The 14,982-nt window shown below is 39.6% G+C and overlaps 1 protein-coding gene across 2 annotated transcripts in view; it reads right to left on the reverse strand.

The window, feature by feature from the left end:
• Positions 1-350: 350 nt before the first annotated feature.
• Positions 351-14,982, reverse strand: part of LOC126298860 (uncharacterized) — a 48,062-nt gene continuing 33,430 nt past the window's right edge. For both annotated transcript variants that reach the window (XM_049990369.1, XM_049990368.1), the window contains exon 3: positions 351-3,647. In XM_049990369.1, the coding sequence (XP_049846326.1) occupies positions 2,606-3,647 (1,042 nt within the window). In that variant the 3' untranslated portion in view covers positions 351-2,605. The remainder of the gene's footprint in view (positions 3,648-14,982) is intronic.

The following is a 14,982-nucleotide window of genomic DNA, read 5'->3' on the forward strand; positions in this document are numbered from 1 at the left end:
AGAAATTTAGGTTTTTTCCAGTCAACACTGTGTCATAATGGGCATTTTTAAGATTATTTCTCAAAAATGATGATAACAAAATACATTAATGTAGTTATCACTGAATTTTAGCCAACAAAGAAAACTTGTCATATATGGGAGCTAGGAGGCCGTCACCACTGTTTGCAACAAACGAGCAGATTAATCTTAAGTAAACACATTCCATGCATATTTCAATAGAATTTAAGTTCCAAAACACTGATGTATGGGAAAGTGACTGGATCAAAATGACCCTGGAAATCCTTGGCAGCCTGTACATGTCAAAATGGTCTCACATTCAAACACTTAATACATCCACATAAAATTATCAATATGATGAAACTAATTTTATTTCTCTAGACCACATACAACATAAACACCTTAATAAATTATTTACATTATGTAAATGATTAATACAATGCAGTCAAAAAGGAGACATAATTTTGTCTTTCACAGGAACAAGAAGGAATAGTTATAGTAACAATAGCAGGTGAGAACAACTGCATCAAAACACATTGTGCTCCCTCTCATTTCTCCAGTTTCACTGTGACTTCAAATAATGACATCCAGCATACAGTCAGTAAATAGAACACACATTGCTGTTTCAGTTTCAACACACAATTATGGTAGGTACTATCATATTGACACATTGTCATGTACTAACACTGATGCTACAATGTGTAGATCTCAGTAAAAATTTACATCAAAGACTTTTTTTTTAGGTTTTCTAACTAGTTATTCCATGTAGACACTCAATAAAAAACAATATAATGACTACATTCATGGACTGATGAAATTATATTCATATTATAATGGAAAATGTAATTCTGTCAGAGACAGCAAAGGAATTGGAAGAGCAGTTGAAAGGAATGGACAGTGTCTTGAAAGGAGGATATAAGATGGACATCAACAAAAGCAAAACGAGGATAACGGAATGTAGTCGAATTAAGTCGGGTGATGCTGAGGGAATTAGATTAGGAAATGAGACACAAAGTAGTAAAGGAGTTTTGCTATTTGGAGAGCAAAATAACTGATGTTGGTCGAAGTAGAGAGGATATAAAATGTAGAATGGCAATGGCAAGGAAAGAGTTCCTAAAGAAGAGAAATTTGTTAACAGAGTATAGATTTAAGTGTCATGAAGTCGTTTCTGGAAGTATTTGTATGGAGTGTAGCCATGTATGGAAGTCAAACATGGACAATAAATAGTTTGGACAAGAAGAGAATAGAAGATTTCGAAATGTGGTGCTACGGAAGAATGCTGAAGATTAGATGGGTAGATCACATAACTAATGAGGAGGTATTGAATAGAATTGGGGAGAAGAGGAGTTTGTGGCACAACTTGACAAGAAGAAGGGACCGATCGGTAGGACATGTTCTGAGGCATCAAGGGATCACAAATTTAGCATTGGAGGGCAGCATGGAGGGTAAAAATCGTAGAGGGAGACCAAGAGATGAATACACTAAGCAGATTCAGAAGGATGTAGGTTGCACTAAGTACTGGGAGATGAAGAAGCTTGCACAGGCTAGAGTAGCATGGAGAGCTGCATCAAACCAGTCTCAGGACTGAAGACAACAACAACAACGACAACGACAACAACAACAACAACAACAACAACAACAACAACACAACAACAACAACAATGGAAAATGTAATACTGAATGAGAAAAGAACACCACTCATCAAAATTAAGAGTCATTTTGTAGCATATTAGGAGCATAAACAAAGTGTTGTTTACTGTAACTCGGTTACGGAACAAGGAATTTGCAGTCTATATTTTCCCTCTAACACAAGTTCAGCATGTGCCAAATTAAAAAAGGTTATTAGTCTCATACACAGTAAGCAGGCCATTAACAATCCTTTCAATAACGTTGTCTTCAATTTTCCATAACTATTTTTCAGATTTCTTGAAAAATATTTACATGCAGAACACAAGATGTTCAACAGAATTATTTTTCCCCCTGAACTTAAAAATCATGTCATTGTATTTACGATACTAAATGTGTGCTGATTTAGAGGGTTGGAGAGTCTTCAATATATGCCTCTGTAAAACATCTACCAGAGACCTTTCACAAAAAAATGCCCTGTGCCCCTGGAAGAATGTTCCTCGTATATTAGAAATGAGCACCCGACTTTTGAGTCCAGCCCCAAACAGTTCAAATTTGTTGGGAAAGTTTATATCAGCAGACACTCCATTGCAGAGTAAATGTTTTATTAAGTAGCTATTTTAAATACAGCAAGAACATATGTAAGTAAGTGAAGAGTTTAACATTCAATCATCTGCTTCATAAATGGGTATCCATTTTAACTTTTGCCCCTATTGTACATAAATGTTGACTATATATTGCTAATGTCTGAACTGCAGGCCAACACACTGTGCATTGATTTGAAATGGCCTGCATTACATTTGATGAAAAAAACAGACCAAGTTTCTCCATATACCAGTAATATTTTAACAGGAAAGTCACTTCACTACTTTTCATAAATATACCTTAAAATGTTGATAGAACTATCAACTGCATTGGACACTCAATAATACTGACTCAACACTCAATTATCCACAAGTTTTTGCTAATAAAATGTACACAGTTAATTGTTAGTACTGGAACTGGTGACTCCAGGATGCAGAGATGATTTGCTGCAGCTAGTGTAAGAGTCCTGCTGAGGTGAGCCCTGACGATTAATGGAGACAGAATTTGAGGATGGCCCTTCGCAATCTTCAACTTCTGCTTCTGAAGACCTCCTGCCTGAATTTATTGGCTTTGGACAACTGGCTAACTCACTGGAGGTAGCGACAGCAGTGCTTGGAAATGTACCATCAGAGGTAACTGCTGCAGCGGAAAGAGTTGAACCTGCAGCCTTGATAGCTGTGGCATGCAGAGATGATCCTTCACACCTAACAGCTGTAGTGTGCAAAGAGGACCTATCAGAGCTGATCGCTGTTGCATGTAAAGAGGACTTGTCAGTACTGACAGCTGTGGCATGCAATGACAATCCATTTGATATAATGGCTGTGGCATGCAGTGATGACCCATCAGACACAATTGAAGTGGCGCGCATCATAGAACCGTCAGAAGAAACTGAAGCAGCAGTCAGCGCAGAACCGTCAGATGACATAGTGGCAACCTGAACAGATGAGCCAAAAGTAGAGAGTGTGACATGTAGTGCTGACCTGTTGGCAGGGACTGCAGAGGTACCTTTTTGGGCTAGGCAGTTGGTTGCTTGCTGCACAACAGGTGAACCTGCAGCAGTGCACTTTATGAGGGGCAGTCCAGCTGCACTAGAAGTCTGAGACAGTGGCGGCAAGCAGTTGGATGTGCCAGACCTGTTCGTAACACTCTGGCATACTCTGGATTGTACAGTGGTGTTTCGGCGTATTAGAGGTGGACCAGCAGCCGTCGCAGCATCCGGTCGATGTCTGACTGTTGGCCCAGAAGCAGCACGAGCACGCTGAATCACAGGGGTGCCAGTAGCAGCATTTGCCCACTGCACAAGAGGTGAACCTGTAGCAGCATTGGCCCAATGCGCATATGGATACATGCCTTGTGAAGCTGTGTGGATTGTGATTGGTTGACCAGCAACAAATGACGACCTCTGGGCAGCGTTCATTGCACTGGCTTGCAGAGGCGGCCTGTACAGATACGAAAAAAATTATTAATTTGCAGTACATTAAATGAAAAACAAAAATAAATTTAAGGCAAAAATGTATGTTTTAACAATCAAACCAAAATACTTAGGTACTATGTCTGCCACTAGCTTTCACAAATTTGTAAAATATCATTACAATACACATATTATGCACATTTGTTCATTTATTCATATTATGTTAACACTCTTTTGCATTCTGTTGGTGTTTTGTTTAGGTAACAATAAGTTACACACATCAACAAGTTTTTCGTTTTTATAAGTACTTGTGCCCTTTCATCATGGCGGACGAAAGAGACAAGACTTACAATGAAGGCGCGGACGTCTTGTCTGACGTTCCGGACGACTCGGCTGACTGGGAAGAAGACATTAGATATCAAAAAATGAAAGTGAAGCAGAATTGTAAGAAGATAGTGAAATACGTCCAAGAAGAATTCGGTGAACACTACGGTTGCCAACTGATTCGGTTAAATCAGATGAAGAAGGCAGTGCACAGTGGTCAGACTGATTTACAGAGGACCAATACTAAATTTGAAGGATCCCCGGGTCCAAACATATTTCCCAAAGATACACAGAGCATCAAGGATATCGTAGAATTATACATTGGGAATGATCTGTCTGAATATATTAGCAACAGAAGGAAACTGGATCAAAAAAATGCCAAATTTGTTGATGTTGCAGGACCCAAACTTATTTTTCCGACAGCAACAATAAACCGGATAATGCCGACTGGCTTGTCAAAGTGTAATTTGTAATTGATTATTTCTCCAAAAAGTTTAAAGAAACGTTTAATCTAAGTCAAAACATCTCAACTGATGAAGGAATGACACAGTGGTGTGGTCGATTAAAATTTAAAGTTTACAATCCGTCGAAAATTACAAAATACGGCAAATTCATTCGGATGCTGTGTGATTCGGTTACGGGATACATTTCCTCATTCAAGAGATATTCCAGTGCTGGACAGCGTTTAGCAAAAACAGTGATGGAACTATTGACACCTTCTGATGGAAAGTAGCATCACCTCTGCATGGATAATTATTATAACTGTGTAGAACTTGCAGAGATGTACCTTGAAAAGAAAATTTAAGTTTGTGGAACGATACTGCAAAACAGAGGATTTCCGGAAAATTAAAGCACGCAAAAGTCAATGTGTTTGAAGGTTGTCATCAACGGAAAGGTGACAAGCAGCCAGCAACAAGCCAAGTAATCCGAATTAGCACTGCTGGCACTAAGTGAATAAATTTGTACGAGACTTGCGGACAGAAAGTGTTAAACGCAATGAAAATGTCTCTCTCTTGTTAAGATGTGCAACCTGGTGTGCTGTATAAACACCCAGAGTGTCTCTTGTAAGAGCTGTCAGGTGCATTTTCTTTGCTATTTCCTCAAATATTTGCAACTTCAGTTTTGCAGTATGTAGCTGGAGTCAGCCCAAACAAATAGCATTCATCACATCTTTCACACAACACCCAGTGTCAACGGAAAGCACAAGTTTGTTTCCCCATTACAAACAAAATTATTTTTAAAGCAGAATTTTATGCACCCCATTTGATAGAGGAGTCCCAATGTAGTCTAGTGTCATCAGCAGGGACATGAAAACAGAACAATCAGTACTCCAGCAGTGACTGAGCAGCACTGCTGCATGGTGGTTGGTTGGTTGATTTAAAAGAGGGGAGAAGGGACCAAACTACAAGGTCATCGGTCCCTTGTTCCTAATAAAACATGTGACAAGCATGAGAATAAAACAGACGAGACATATAACACAAAACGGAAAGAAAGGGAGAACCACAAGAACGAAAGAAACAAACACTAAAAGGAACAAAAGAGGAAAAGAAAACAACACAGAGTCGCTAGAAATAGAAGAGAGTAAAACAAAAAACGCAGATTACAGTGGCTGGCAGATCACGAGAATAGAAAGGAAAAGCCAGCCACTCTGCAACACATTAAAACCTCCACCCTAAAGGCACTAGGGTGGAAGACACAGAGGGACAAAGGAAACGCGCGAAAACTTAGATCAAATGATAAAACCCACCCTCACGAATAAAACATAAAACTAAATCAGCCAATGAGGCGTTGTTAGATAAAATGAGGGGCAACGAGTCCAGTAGCCCAAGATTTCGTTGCTGGGCAGTCAAAGTGGGACAGTGCACCAGAATATGGGCCACTGTCAACCGGGCACCACACCGACACTGCGACGGGTCTTCATGGTGCAAGAGGCAACTGTGGGTCACCCAAGCATGGCCAATGCAGAGCCGGCAGAGGACAACTGATTCCCTGCGAGAGACCTGCATGGATGACTTCCTCGCATTCAAAGTCTCCTTAATGACATGCAGTTTGTTGTGCGTACTGTTATGCCATTCCGTCGCCCAAAGCTGAAAAATCCTGCAGTCTAAGTCTGAACGCAGGTCAGGTTCAGAGATGCCCATCTCCAGAAGCGGTTTCCGTGTAGCCTGTTTGGCCAGCCTGTCGGCAAGTTTGTTGCCTGTGATGCCGACGTGTCCTGGGGTCCACACAAACACCACTAACGACGGGACCAGTCCAGGGCATAGATGGACTCCTGGATGGATACAACTAAAGGATGGCAAGAGTAGCACTGGTCGATAGCTTGTAGGCTGCTCAAGGAGTCAGTACACAGAAGAAACGATTCCTTGGGGAATGAACAGATATACTGAAGTGCATGAGATATGGACACCAGCTCGGCAGTGAATACACTGCAGCCATCGGGCAAGGATTGCTGTTCAATATGGCTTCTGTGGACAAAGGCGAAGCCAACATTACGATCAGCGATTGAGCCTCAGAGTAAACCACTTCAGATCCCCGGAACACTTCAAGTGACAGTGGAGAGCCGCAGGGTTAACGGTGTCCTTAGGGCCACGCGAAAGGTCCAGGTGAAGCTTCGGCCTACAGCTACATCATGGAGGTGTACGTGAATAGACCTTGTGGAGAGATGTTGGGAGGGAAGGACTCCAGTTCAGACAGAAGCGATCGGACGTGAACCACAATCTTTCACCCTGGCCTGGGCCACCTATGTGGGAGGTGAACTGCCGTGGTTGGGAAAAGAAGACTGTAATCAGGATGTTCAGGAGAGGTATGAATGTGTGCAATGTAATTGGCGAGCAGTTCTAGATGTCTGATCTCCAATGGAGGGACTCCAGCCTCCACCAGTATGCTGGTCACCGGACTCCTCCTGAAAGCTCCTGTCACTAGTCTAACTCTGCAATGGTGCAATGGGTTGAGCAAACACAATGCTGAGGGCACTGCCGAACCATAAATCACACTCCCACAGTCAAGGCGGGATTGAACAAGGGCTCTGTAGAGCTGCAGCAGTGTGGAGCAATCTGCAACCCAGCAGCTCAGCAACGGAGGGCATTGAGATGCTGCCAACACTTCCGTTTAAGGTTATGAAGATGAGGAGGCCAAATCAAACGAGTGTCGTAAATCAGGCCTAAGAATTGATATGCCTCCACTACAGTAAGTGGTTCATCATTAAGGTAAAGTGCTGGTTAAAGACAACGGTACGACACCGACAGAAATGCATTTCAAGCTAGAAATACACAATTAAATTTAGTGAACACTAGTTTGTATGAGCAAAACATGGAAGCTGGCAGCAGGCTTGTTAGTAGTGAAGATTATGTACCTGATGGTCTTTATTGTGTTCAATTACACATAACAATATGACCTACTGTAATAAGTCCACATAATTACCACCACCACAACCCTCCAGCCTATATTAACCACAAGATGTATTACTAACTGGTGGTGTAGGTTTCAATCTTTAATAAAGCAAGATAACTGGTTTACAGGGAAGTCATAATTGGTTATGTTTAGGCACTTTTAGGACTAACAACAGTTGTAACCACGTGCTTACCTGTCAAAAGAAAGTTAAAGCTAAATGAGTACAGTATCAGAATGTTCACATAAAATTATTCAGGAGGCAAATCCATGGAAGATTGCCCATTGAGAATTGAAATGTGAACAAGTAATGTTCAAAATTCAGGAAAACCACATGCACTTAAAAAGTCAGCTCCACTAGTAACTCTTCCTTTTAGGATTCACCCAAATCATTTGATAGCTATTTTTCTATCACATCAAAAATATCTTGTCCTACTTCTAAACTTTGTAACTACAGAAATATGACCAATCAAAAATGTTGTTGCAATATAATTCAAATTATACAACAAAACTTTTTCAAAATCTATTTTATTATTTTACAGTTTTTAAGTTCCTGTACCAAAAAATGTTTTCTTTTACTACAAAACATGTTGGTTAATGAAATGCCTCAAATATAAAATAAATTTCTCGGAATTTCTAGGAGAGCTTTACAAGAAAATAAGAAGAAAAGTGTTTGGTTAGAAATTTGCAGAAAACAGAACCTCATATTAACGCTATTTTGTGAATCTATAACAATAATTTGAAAGACTTTATTGCCAGACATGCATGCATTACATATCATTCCTATCTATAATGTGAGATTGCTCTACATTTCACATTTTATACTAAACATTTTTTTCGCATATTACTTTCTTTGTGTTAAATAGAGGATGACAGCAGCAGAGACAGCCAGAAACATTTGTTGCATGTGTGGGGATAATGCCATTGGACAGAGCATCACAAGAAAATGGTTCCCTCATTTTGAGGAGGATTATTACATTCAGGAAGATCTTAAAGGATTTATAGAGAATATTTAAAGGCATTAATCCACGCCAGTGTACTCGAGAATTGGCAAACGTGATGAACTGTGATCATTCCACCTTCGACAACATTTGGATGCAAAGTGGAAGAGAGATAAACAAAATTTTAAAAAATTGGTGTGTTTATGCTAACATATGGAAAAGAAAGGAATGGTTGAGCCAAAACAAAGAAAGAACTCCACATAGAAAGACCTGCATGCACCTACAAAAGAATGTTATGCATCTGGTGGAACAGTGACAGTGTGTTGTACTATGAATTGATTCCCCAAGGTGTAACCATCACTGCTGACATTTATTGTCAACAACTGAGATGTCTTGCAGATGTAATACAGAAACAACGAGCAGGAAGACTGCATGAAATGATGTTACTCCATAATAATGCATGCCTACCCACATTCTGCTAGACTGAGACAAAACACTACATAAGAGCTGGGTTGGGAGGTCATTTCGCACCCACCTCATTTACCTGACCTTGTGCCCTAAGATTTTTACCTTCTCCCTTCTCTATTAAACAACCCACATGAAAGTGTACTCCGTACATGTCTCAAGTTCCTCACCTGAAAACTATACGTGCGGAATCAAAACGTTATCCCAGCGGTTGCAGGCTGTCGTAAATAGTGCAGAAAAATATATTACTGACGACTGAAGTCTATGTTATGTTTATTAAGCTTGCGAAAAATTCTATGAGCTTATCACCAACCCAATGATAATCATTCATCCTGTTCCATTTGTGTGTGGAGTGCAGAAAGAATGACTAATTAAAAGCCTCATTGGGGGCAATCTGTGAGTGGCTGCAATATATTCATAGATTCCTCACTTAATACTAGCTCTCAAAACTTTGTGAGTAGGCTTTTGTGGTAAAAAAATGACTATCCTTCGAATATATGACAGTTCAGTTCTTATATATTTCCCCGAGTTGCGCCAAACAGATCTGTGCCCATTCTTGCTGCATTTCTTTGTAGGAGTTTAATATCCCCTATTAGTCCTATTTGGTATGAGTCCCACACACTTTAGCAATATTCGAAGATGGAACGAGTATTTTGTAAGCAGTCTTCTTTATAGACTGACTGCATTTTTCCAGTATCCTACCAATTAAATGAAGTCTGCCATTGGCTTTACCTATCAGAAGATGGTTTGAAGTTTTCCTCCTTGGCTGTTTTCACAAGTATTCAAATTATTATACCTTGCAGGACTGGACATATTTGGCCCTACAGGCCATTTTCAAGTGCAGTAGGTGTCAATGTGTTGGACAATTATCCCATTAATAAACAGTGATACAGCCAATCTGAAAACAAGCACATAACGTGCAAGCATCAGAATTAAAACCAGAAATCTTACTGCATGCAATAACAGTCATTTTTATAACTAATGCCATGTTATAGGACACTATAGGTGCTTGCTTTTGTTTAACACCGTGTGTAGGGAGTGTGGGAAGAATGACAGCTTAAAAGCCTCAGTGAGTATTTGACAACAAAAGTGAGCACATACAGTGTCCCATAACATGACAATAATTACGAGGGTAATTTAATAATTAGAGACACAAATTGGCCTGGAGAAAAAAGCATTTATTTTTCCAAAACAATACTTTTTCTACTTTTCAACATAATCCCCTTGACCATTTATGCACTTGTTCCAACAACAAGCTTTTTTATTCCAGCTGTAAATAACTATCTTAATGTTTGAACCAATTTCCCACAAAAATTTTCACGTCCTCATTGTCCTGGAACCTCTTCCCATGTAATGCCTCCTTCACTGCACCAAACAAATGGGGATCACTAGGTGCTAAACCAGTAATTAGAGGGGGGTGAGGCAGTACTTCCTAGCCCATTTTGTTGATGGTTTCATAGGTTAGTTGAGCAATATGAAGACGTGTTGTCTTGCTGGAGAATCACACCTCTCCTCTTGGATCCACGTCGTCTCTCTCTCTCTCTCTCTCTCTCTCTCTCTCTCTCTCTCTCTCTCTCTCTCTCTCTCTCATGGCTGGCTTCACCATGTTTAAAATCAAATCCGAGTAGTATTGGCTGTTCATTGTACACTGCTCTTCAAGATAATCACAAAAAACTCGACCTTCAGCACCCCAAAACATTGTTAACATGAAGTTTCCTGCTGATGCTTCGGTTATGAATTTTTTCTTGACAGGTGAGTTGGTGTGCTTCCACTCCATGCTTTGTCTTTTTGGTTCTGGCTCTTAGTAGTGAACCCAAGTTTCATCACAAGTTAAAATTTTGTTGAGAAAGTGTTCACCTCCTCTTGCACAACGTTCCTTTAGCTCTGTGCACTCTCTCAACCTTGTTTCGTTGTGTAGCTGCATCAACTCCTTTGGAACCCATCATGCAAATGTTTTGTGGTACTTCAGCTTGTTACAGATAATGTTATGAACTGTACTAGTACTAACTTTAACCTTATCAACTATCATTTCCAAAGTCACACAGCAGTCGGCAGGAATCATGTCATCAATTTGACTTTCAAGTGAGGAAGTTGAAACTGCAACTGGTCAACCAGAACAGTCTTCGTTAGTCGCTGAGTTGCGACTCTTTTTTGAATTGCTCAACCCACTTGTAAAAATTTGCACGATTCATACAACCTTCACCGCAAACTTTAGTCATTCTACAGTATACAGGGAGTTACAAAAAGGTACGGCCAAACTTTCAGGAAACATTCCTCACACACAAATAAAGAAAAGATGTTATGTGAACATGTGTCCGGAAACGCTTAATTTCCATGTTAGAGTTCATTTTAGTTTCGTCCACCTACACTTAATGGAGCACGTTATCATGATTTAATAGGGGATGCTCTACCTGTGCTGCTAGAACGTGTGCCTTTACAAGTACGACACAACATGTGGTTCATGCATGATGGAGCTCCCACACATTTTAGTCTAAGTGTTTGTACGCCTCTCAACAACAGATTCGGTGACCGATGGATTGGTAGAGGCGGACCAATTCCATGGCCTCCACGCTCTCCTGACCTCAACCCTCTTGACTTTCATTTGTGGGGGCATTTGAAAGCTCTTGTCTACGCAACCCCGGTATCAAATGTAGAGACTCTTCGTGCTCGTATTGTGGACAGCTGTGATACAATACGCCATTCTCCAGGGCTGCATCAGCGCATCAGGGATTCCATGCGACGCAGGGTGGATGCATGTATCCTCGCTAACGTAGGAAATTTTGAACATTTTCTGTAACAAAGTGTTTGAAGTCACGCTGGTATGTTTTGTTGCTGTGTGTTTCCATTCCATGACTAATGTGATTTGAAGAGAAGTAATAAAATGAGCTCTAACATGGAAAGTAAGTGTTTCTGGACACATATCCACATAACATATTTTCTTTCTTTGTGTGTGAGGAATGTTTCCTGAAAGTTTGGCCGTACCTTTTGTACCAGCCTGTATATTCACTGGTTTCTCACAATCAACAACTAAAAACTGAACAACAGAACACTGTTCAGCTAATGTGGACGTTTCAAGCGGACTCACTATCTTGAAATGTATTTTTGACGTTATAAACAAAACAATGTTGATAATCAGCTGATCAGCCCTCATCCCAGTGATGCCAAATTAAAGCCATAAAAGTACCAAACTTGCCCTACAAACAGTTTTTTCCCCAGACCAATGTGTGTCTCCAATTATTGAATGACCCTTCTATAAACATTACTATTGCTGCATGCAGTATGCTTTCTGGTTTCAATCCTGACGCTTTCATGTTTTGTGCTCACTTTCAGGTCGGCTATATCGCCATTCATTAACAGGATAATTATAAAATACATTGATACATACTACACTTGAAAAATGGCTTGTAAGGATAATCATGCAAGGTATAATAAACGGAAGACTTGTGAAATATAGCTATGGTGGAAAACTTCCAAATGTCCTTTAACAAATATGTGGCTGCACGATTCATTATATCTCAGATTGCATATCAAACATATTGCTTTTTTTTTTTTGTGTAACTCTGAAGATAGCTCTGACGCAGGATGAGTTCCCCAAAACATGGTTATATACAGTAATATGGAGTGACAGTAAGAATAATATACTTGTATAAGAACTATTTTGGTGATTCAGTCATTAAGTACTCATAGAATATAATACACAGTTGACAGCTTATTTGAGATATAATTGACACGAGTATGCCATTTAAGATTTTCACCAAGCCATATACCAAGAAATTTAAGAGAGCTCACATTGGACAGCTCTTGGTTGTTAAGGAGCGTGATGGAAATTTTGCATTTTTGAGAGGCTGAAGCTAGTATGCCATTTAAGATTTTCACCAAGCCATATACCAAGAAATTTAAGAGAGCTCACATTGGACAGCTCTTGGTTGTTAAGGAGCGTGATGGAAATTTTGCATTTTTGAGAGGCTGAAGCTAGAACTTAGAACTACTTAAACCTAACTAACCTAAGGACATCACACACATCCATGCCCGAGGCAGGATTCGAACCTGCGACCATAGCAGTCGCGCGGTTCCGGACTGAAGCGCCTAGAACCGCTCGGCCACCGCAGCCGGCCTTAGTCACACATTTGATGATTAGACTTCAGGGAATTATCCATGCATTCAGTCATTTTCATGTTAATTTTTGACAGATTCTGTGCTTGGAAATACAAGAACGGATGGTTTGAAGTGCTGTGGTATCTATTTTGTTTGTTAAGTGAACTAAAGTAAAAATGCAGTGTACACTGAATCACGTATACAAAAATAATAAACCATCTATTTATGATATGGCACTACTCATATGTGAACAAAATATATTCATACACCTTGACCGCAATTGCCTTTATGATGTAACTGCACACAAAGTGTACCTTTCGTACATTACCATAAACTATTCAGGCCCGTGTACAATACACATCTTGGCATTTGATACTCTCTACAGATGAATTATTGTGCTAGGAAACACAAAGGGAAGGACAAACATATTGGGCTATGTATGCCTAATTTCGAAAGTTTTACTAAAGTTATAAAATATTACTAACTGCGTCACAGAACTAAGTCATCAGTTTCCAAAAGACTGGAAGTTACCTGAAATTTAAGAATAGCATTGTCAAATTTCCTAACAGGATGAGAGAGGTTCCACAATACATAGTGTATTTATTACAGATAGGCCATCTGTTCTCCACCAGTGATTAAGCACCAATTAATCTAGCGAAAAATCGATCATGAAGTTACCAACCAAGTCTCATAATACAATAAATGTTAAAAGGTATTTAATTTGGTTCGCAGCAAATGTCAATATATTAGAATGATGGCACAGATGAGAGAGATTCTGGTTGTATGTAAAGTACATCAGCAGCAAGACAATACATTCACTGCATGTTAGCAGTGGCAATGTTACTGATCACATTGCTACTAAAGTTTTGTTAAGTACGGTTCCCCAAAATTCCTTCACCAAATAGGATGGAGTGAATATTCTGGAATTCAATTTAAGAACAGCTGCTAATATCAGTAACTTTGAAGTAGATATCCTTGGTGTAGCGAAGTAGCTTAAATCAATTAAGACAGGCAACTCTTCCAGTCTTGACTGTATACCTCACAGGTTCCTTTCTGAGTACACTCCATACTTAGCAATCATATGCAACTGTGCACTCAACAAAAGGTCCATATCAACAGACTGGTAAGTTGCATATGTCACACCAATACTCAAGAATGGAAATAGGAATAATCTGCTGAATTACACACTCATATCACTGACATCTACTTGCAGTAAGATTTTGGAACATATGCTGGTTTGGAACATTATGAATTACCTCCAAGAGAATGATCTGTTGACACAGTCAACATGGCTTCAGAAAATATCATTCACATGAAACAAAATTAGCTTTTTATTCGCAGTGCTAGTGCTATGGACAGGGGATCTAAAATTAATTCCATATTTATAGATACAACATTCCTGGTCTCAGTTGTGTGAGACTGTTCATGGCAATTGATGGGAAGCCATCAAGTAAAACAGAAGTGATGTCAGGTGTTCTCCAAGGAGATGTCCTTGGCCCTCTGCTGTTCCTAATCTATATTAAATAATTTAGGATACAATGTGAGCAGCTCTCAGATTGTTTGCAGATGATAATGTCATTTACCACCCACTAAAGTTATCACAAGATCAAAACCAACTGCAAAATAGTGTAGACAATAAATCTGTATGGCGTGAAAGTGGATCTACCAAATACCTATGGATTACCATTCTGAACAACTAAATTTGGGATGATTACATAGATTATGTCTTGAGGAAGGTGAACCGAAGGGTGTGCTTTATTTGCAGAACACTTATAAGATTCAACAGGGCTACTCAAGAGACTGCCTACACTATACTTGTTCATCCTCCTCTGAAGTACTGCTGTGCAGAATGGGATCTGTACTGGATAGGACTTACAGAGGACATTAAAAAAGTTCAAAGAACGGCAGCTCATTTTGTACTATCATGTAATAAAGTAAGAGAAACCAACATTTGCACATAAAACTCTAAGCATTCGTTTTTCAGCACACTCTTTGAGACCGGAACTGTAGAGGAACAGACAGAAGGTGCTTCGATGAACCCTCTACCAGGCACTTATGTGTGAATTTCACAGTAGTCATGTAGATGCAGACAAACAGTATATTTCAGTCATCATACGAAAGAACAGGATGATTTTGACCACAAAAATACCA

Source organism: Schistocerca gregaria, chromosome X (assembly GCF_023897955.1).
Source record: "Schistocerca gregaria isolate iqSchGreg1 chromosome X, iqSchGreg1.2, whole genome shotgun sequence".
Lineage (NCBI taxonomy): Eukaryota > Metazoa > Arthropoda > Insecta > Orthoptera > Acrididae > Schistocerca > Schistocerca gregaria.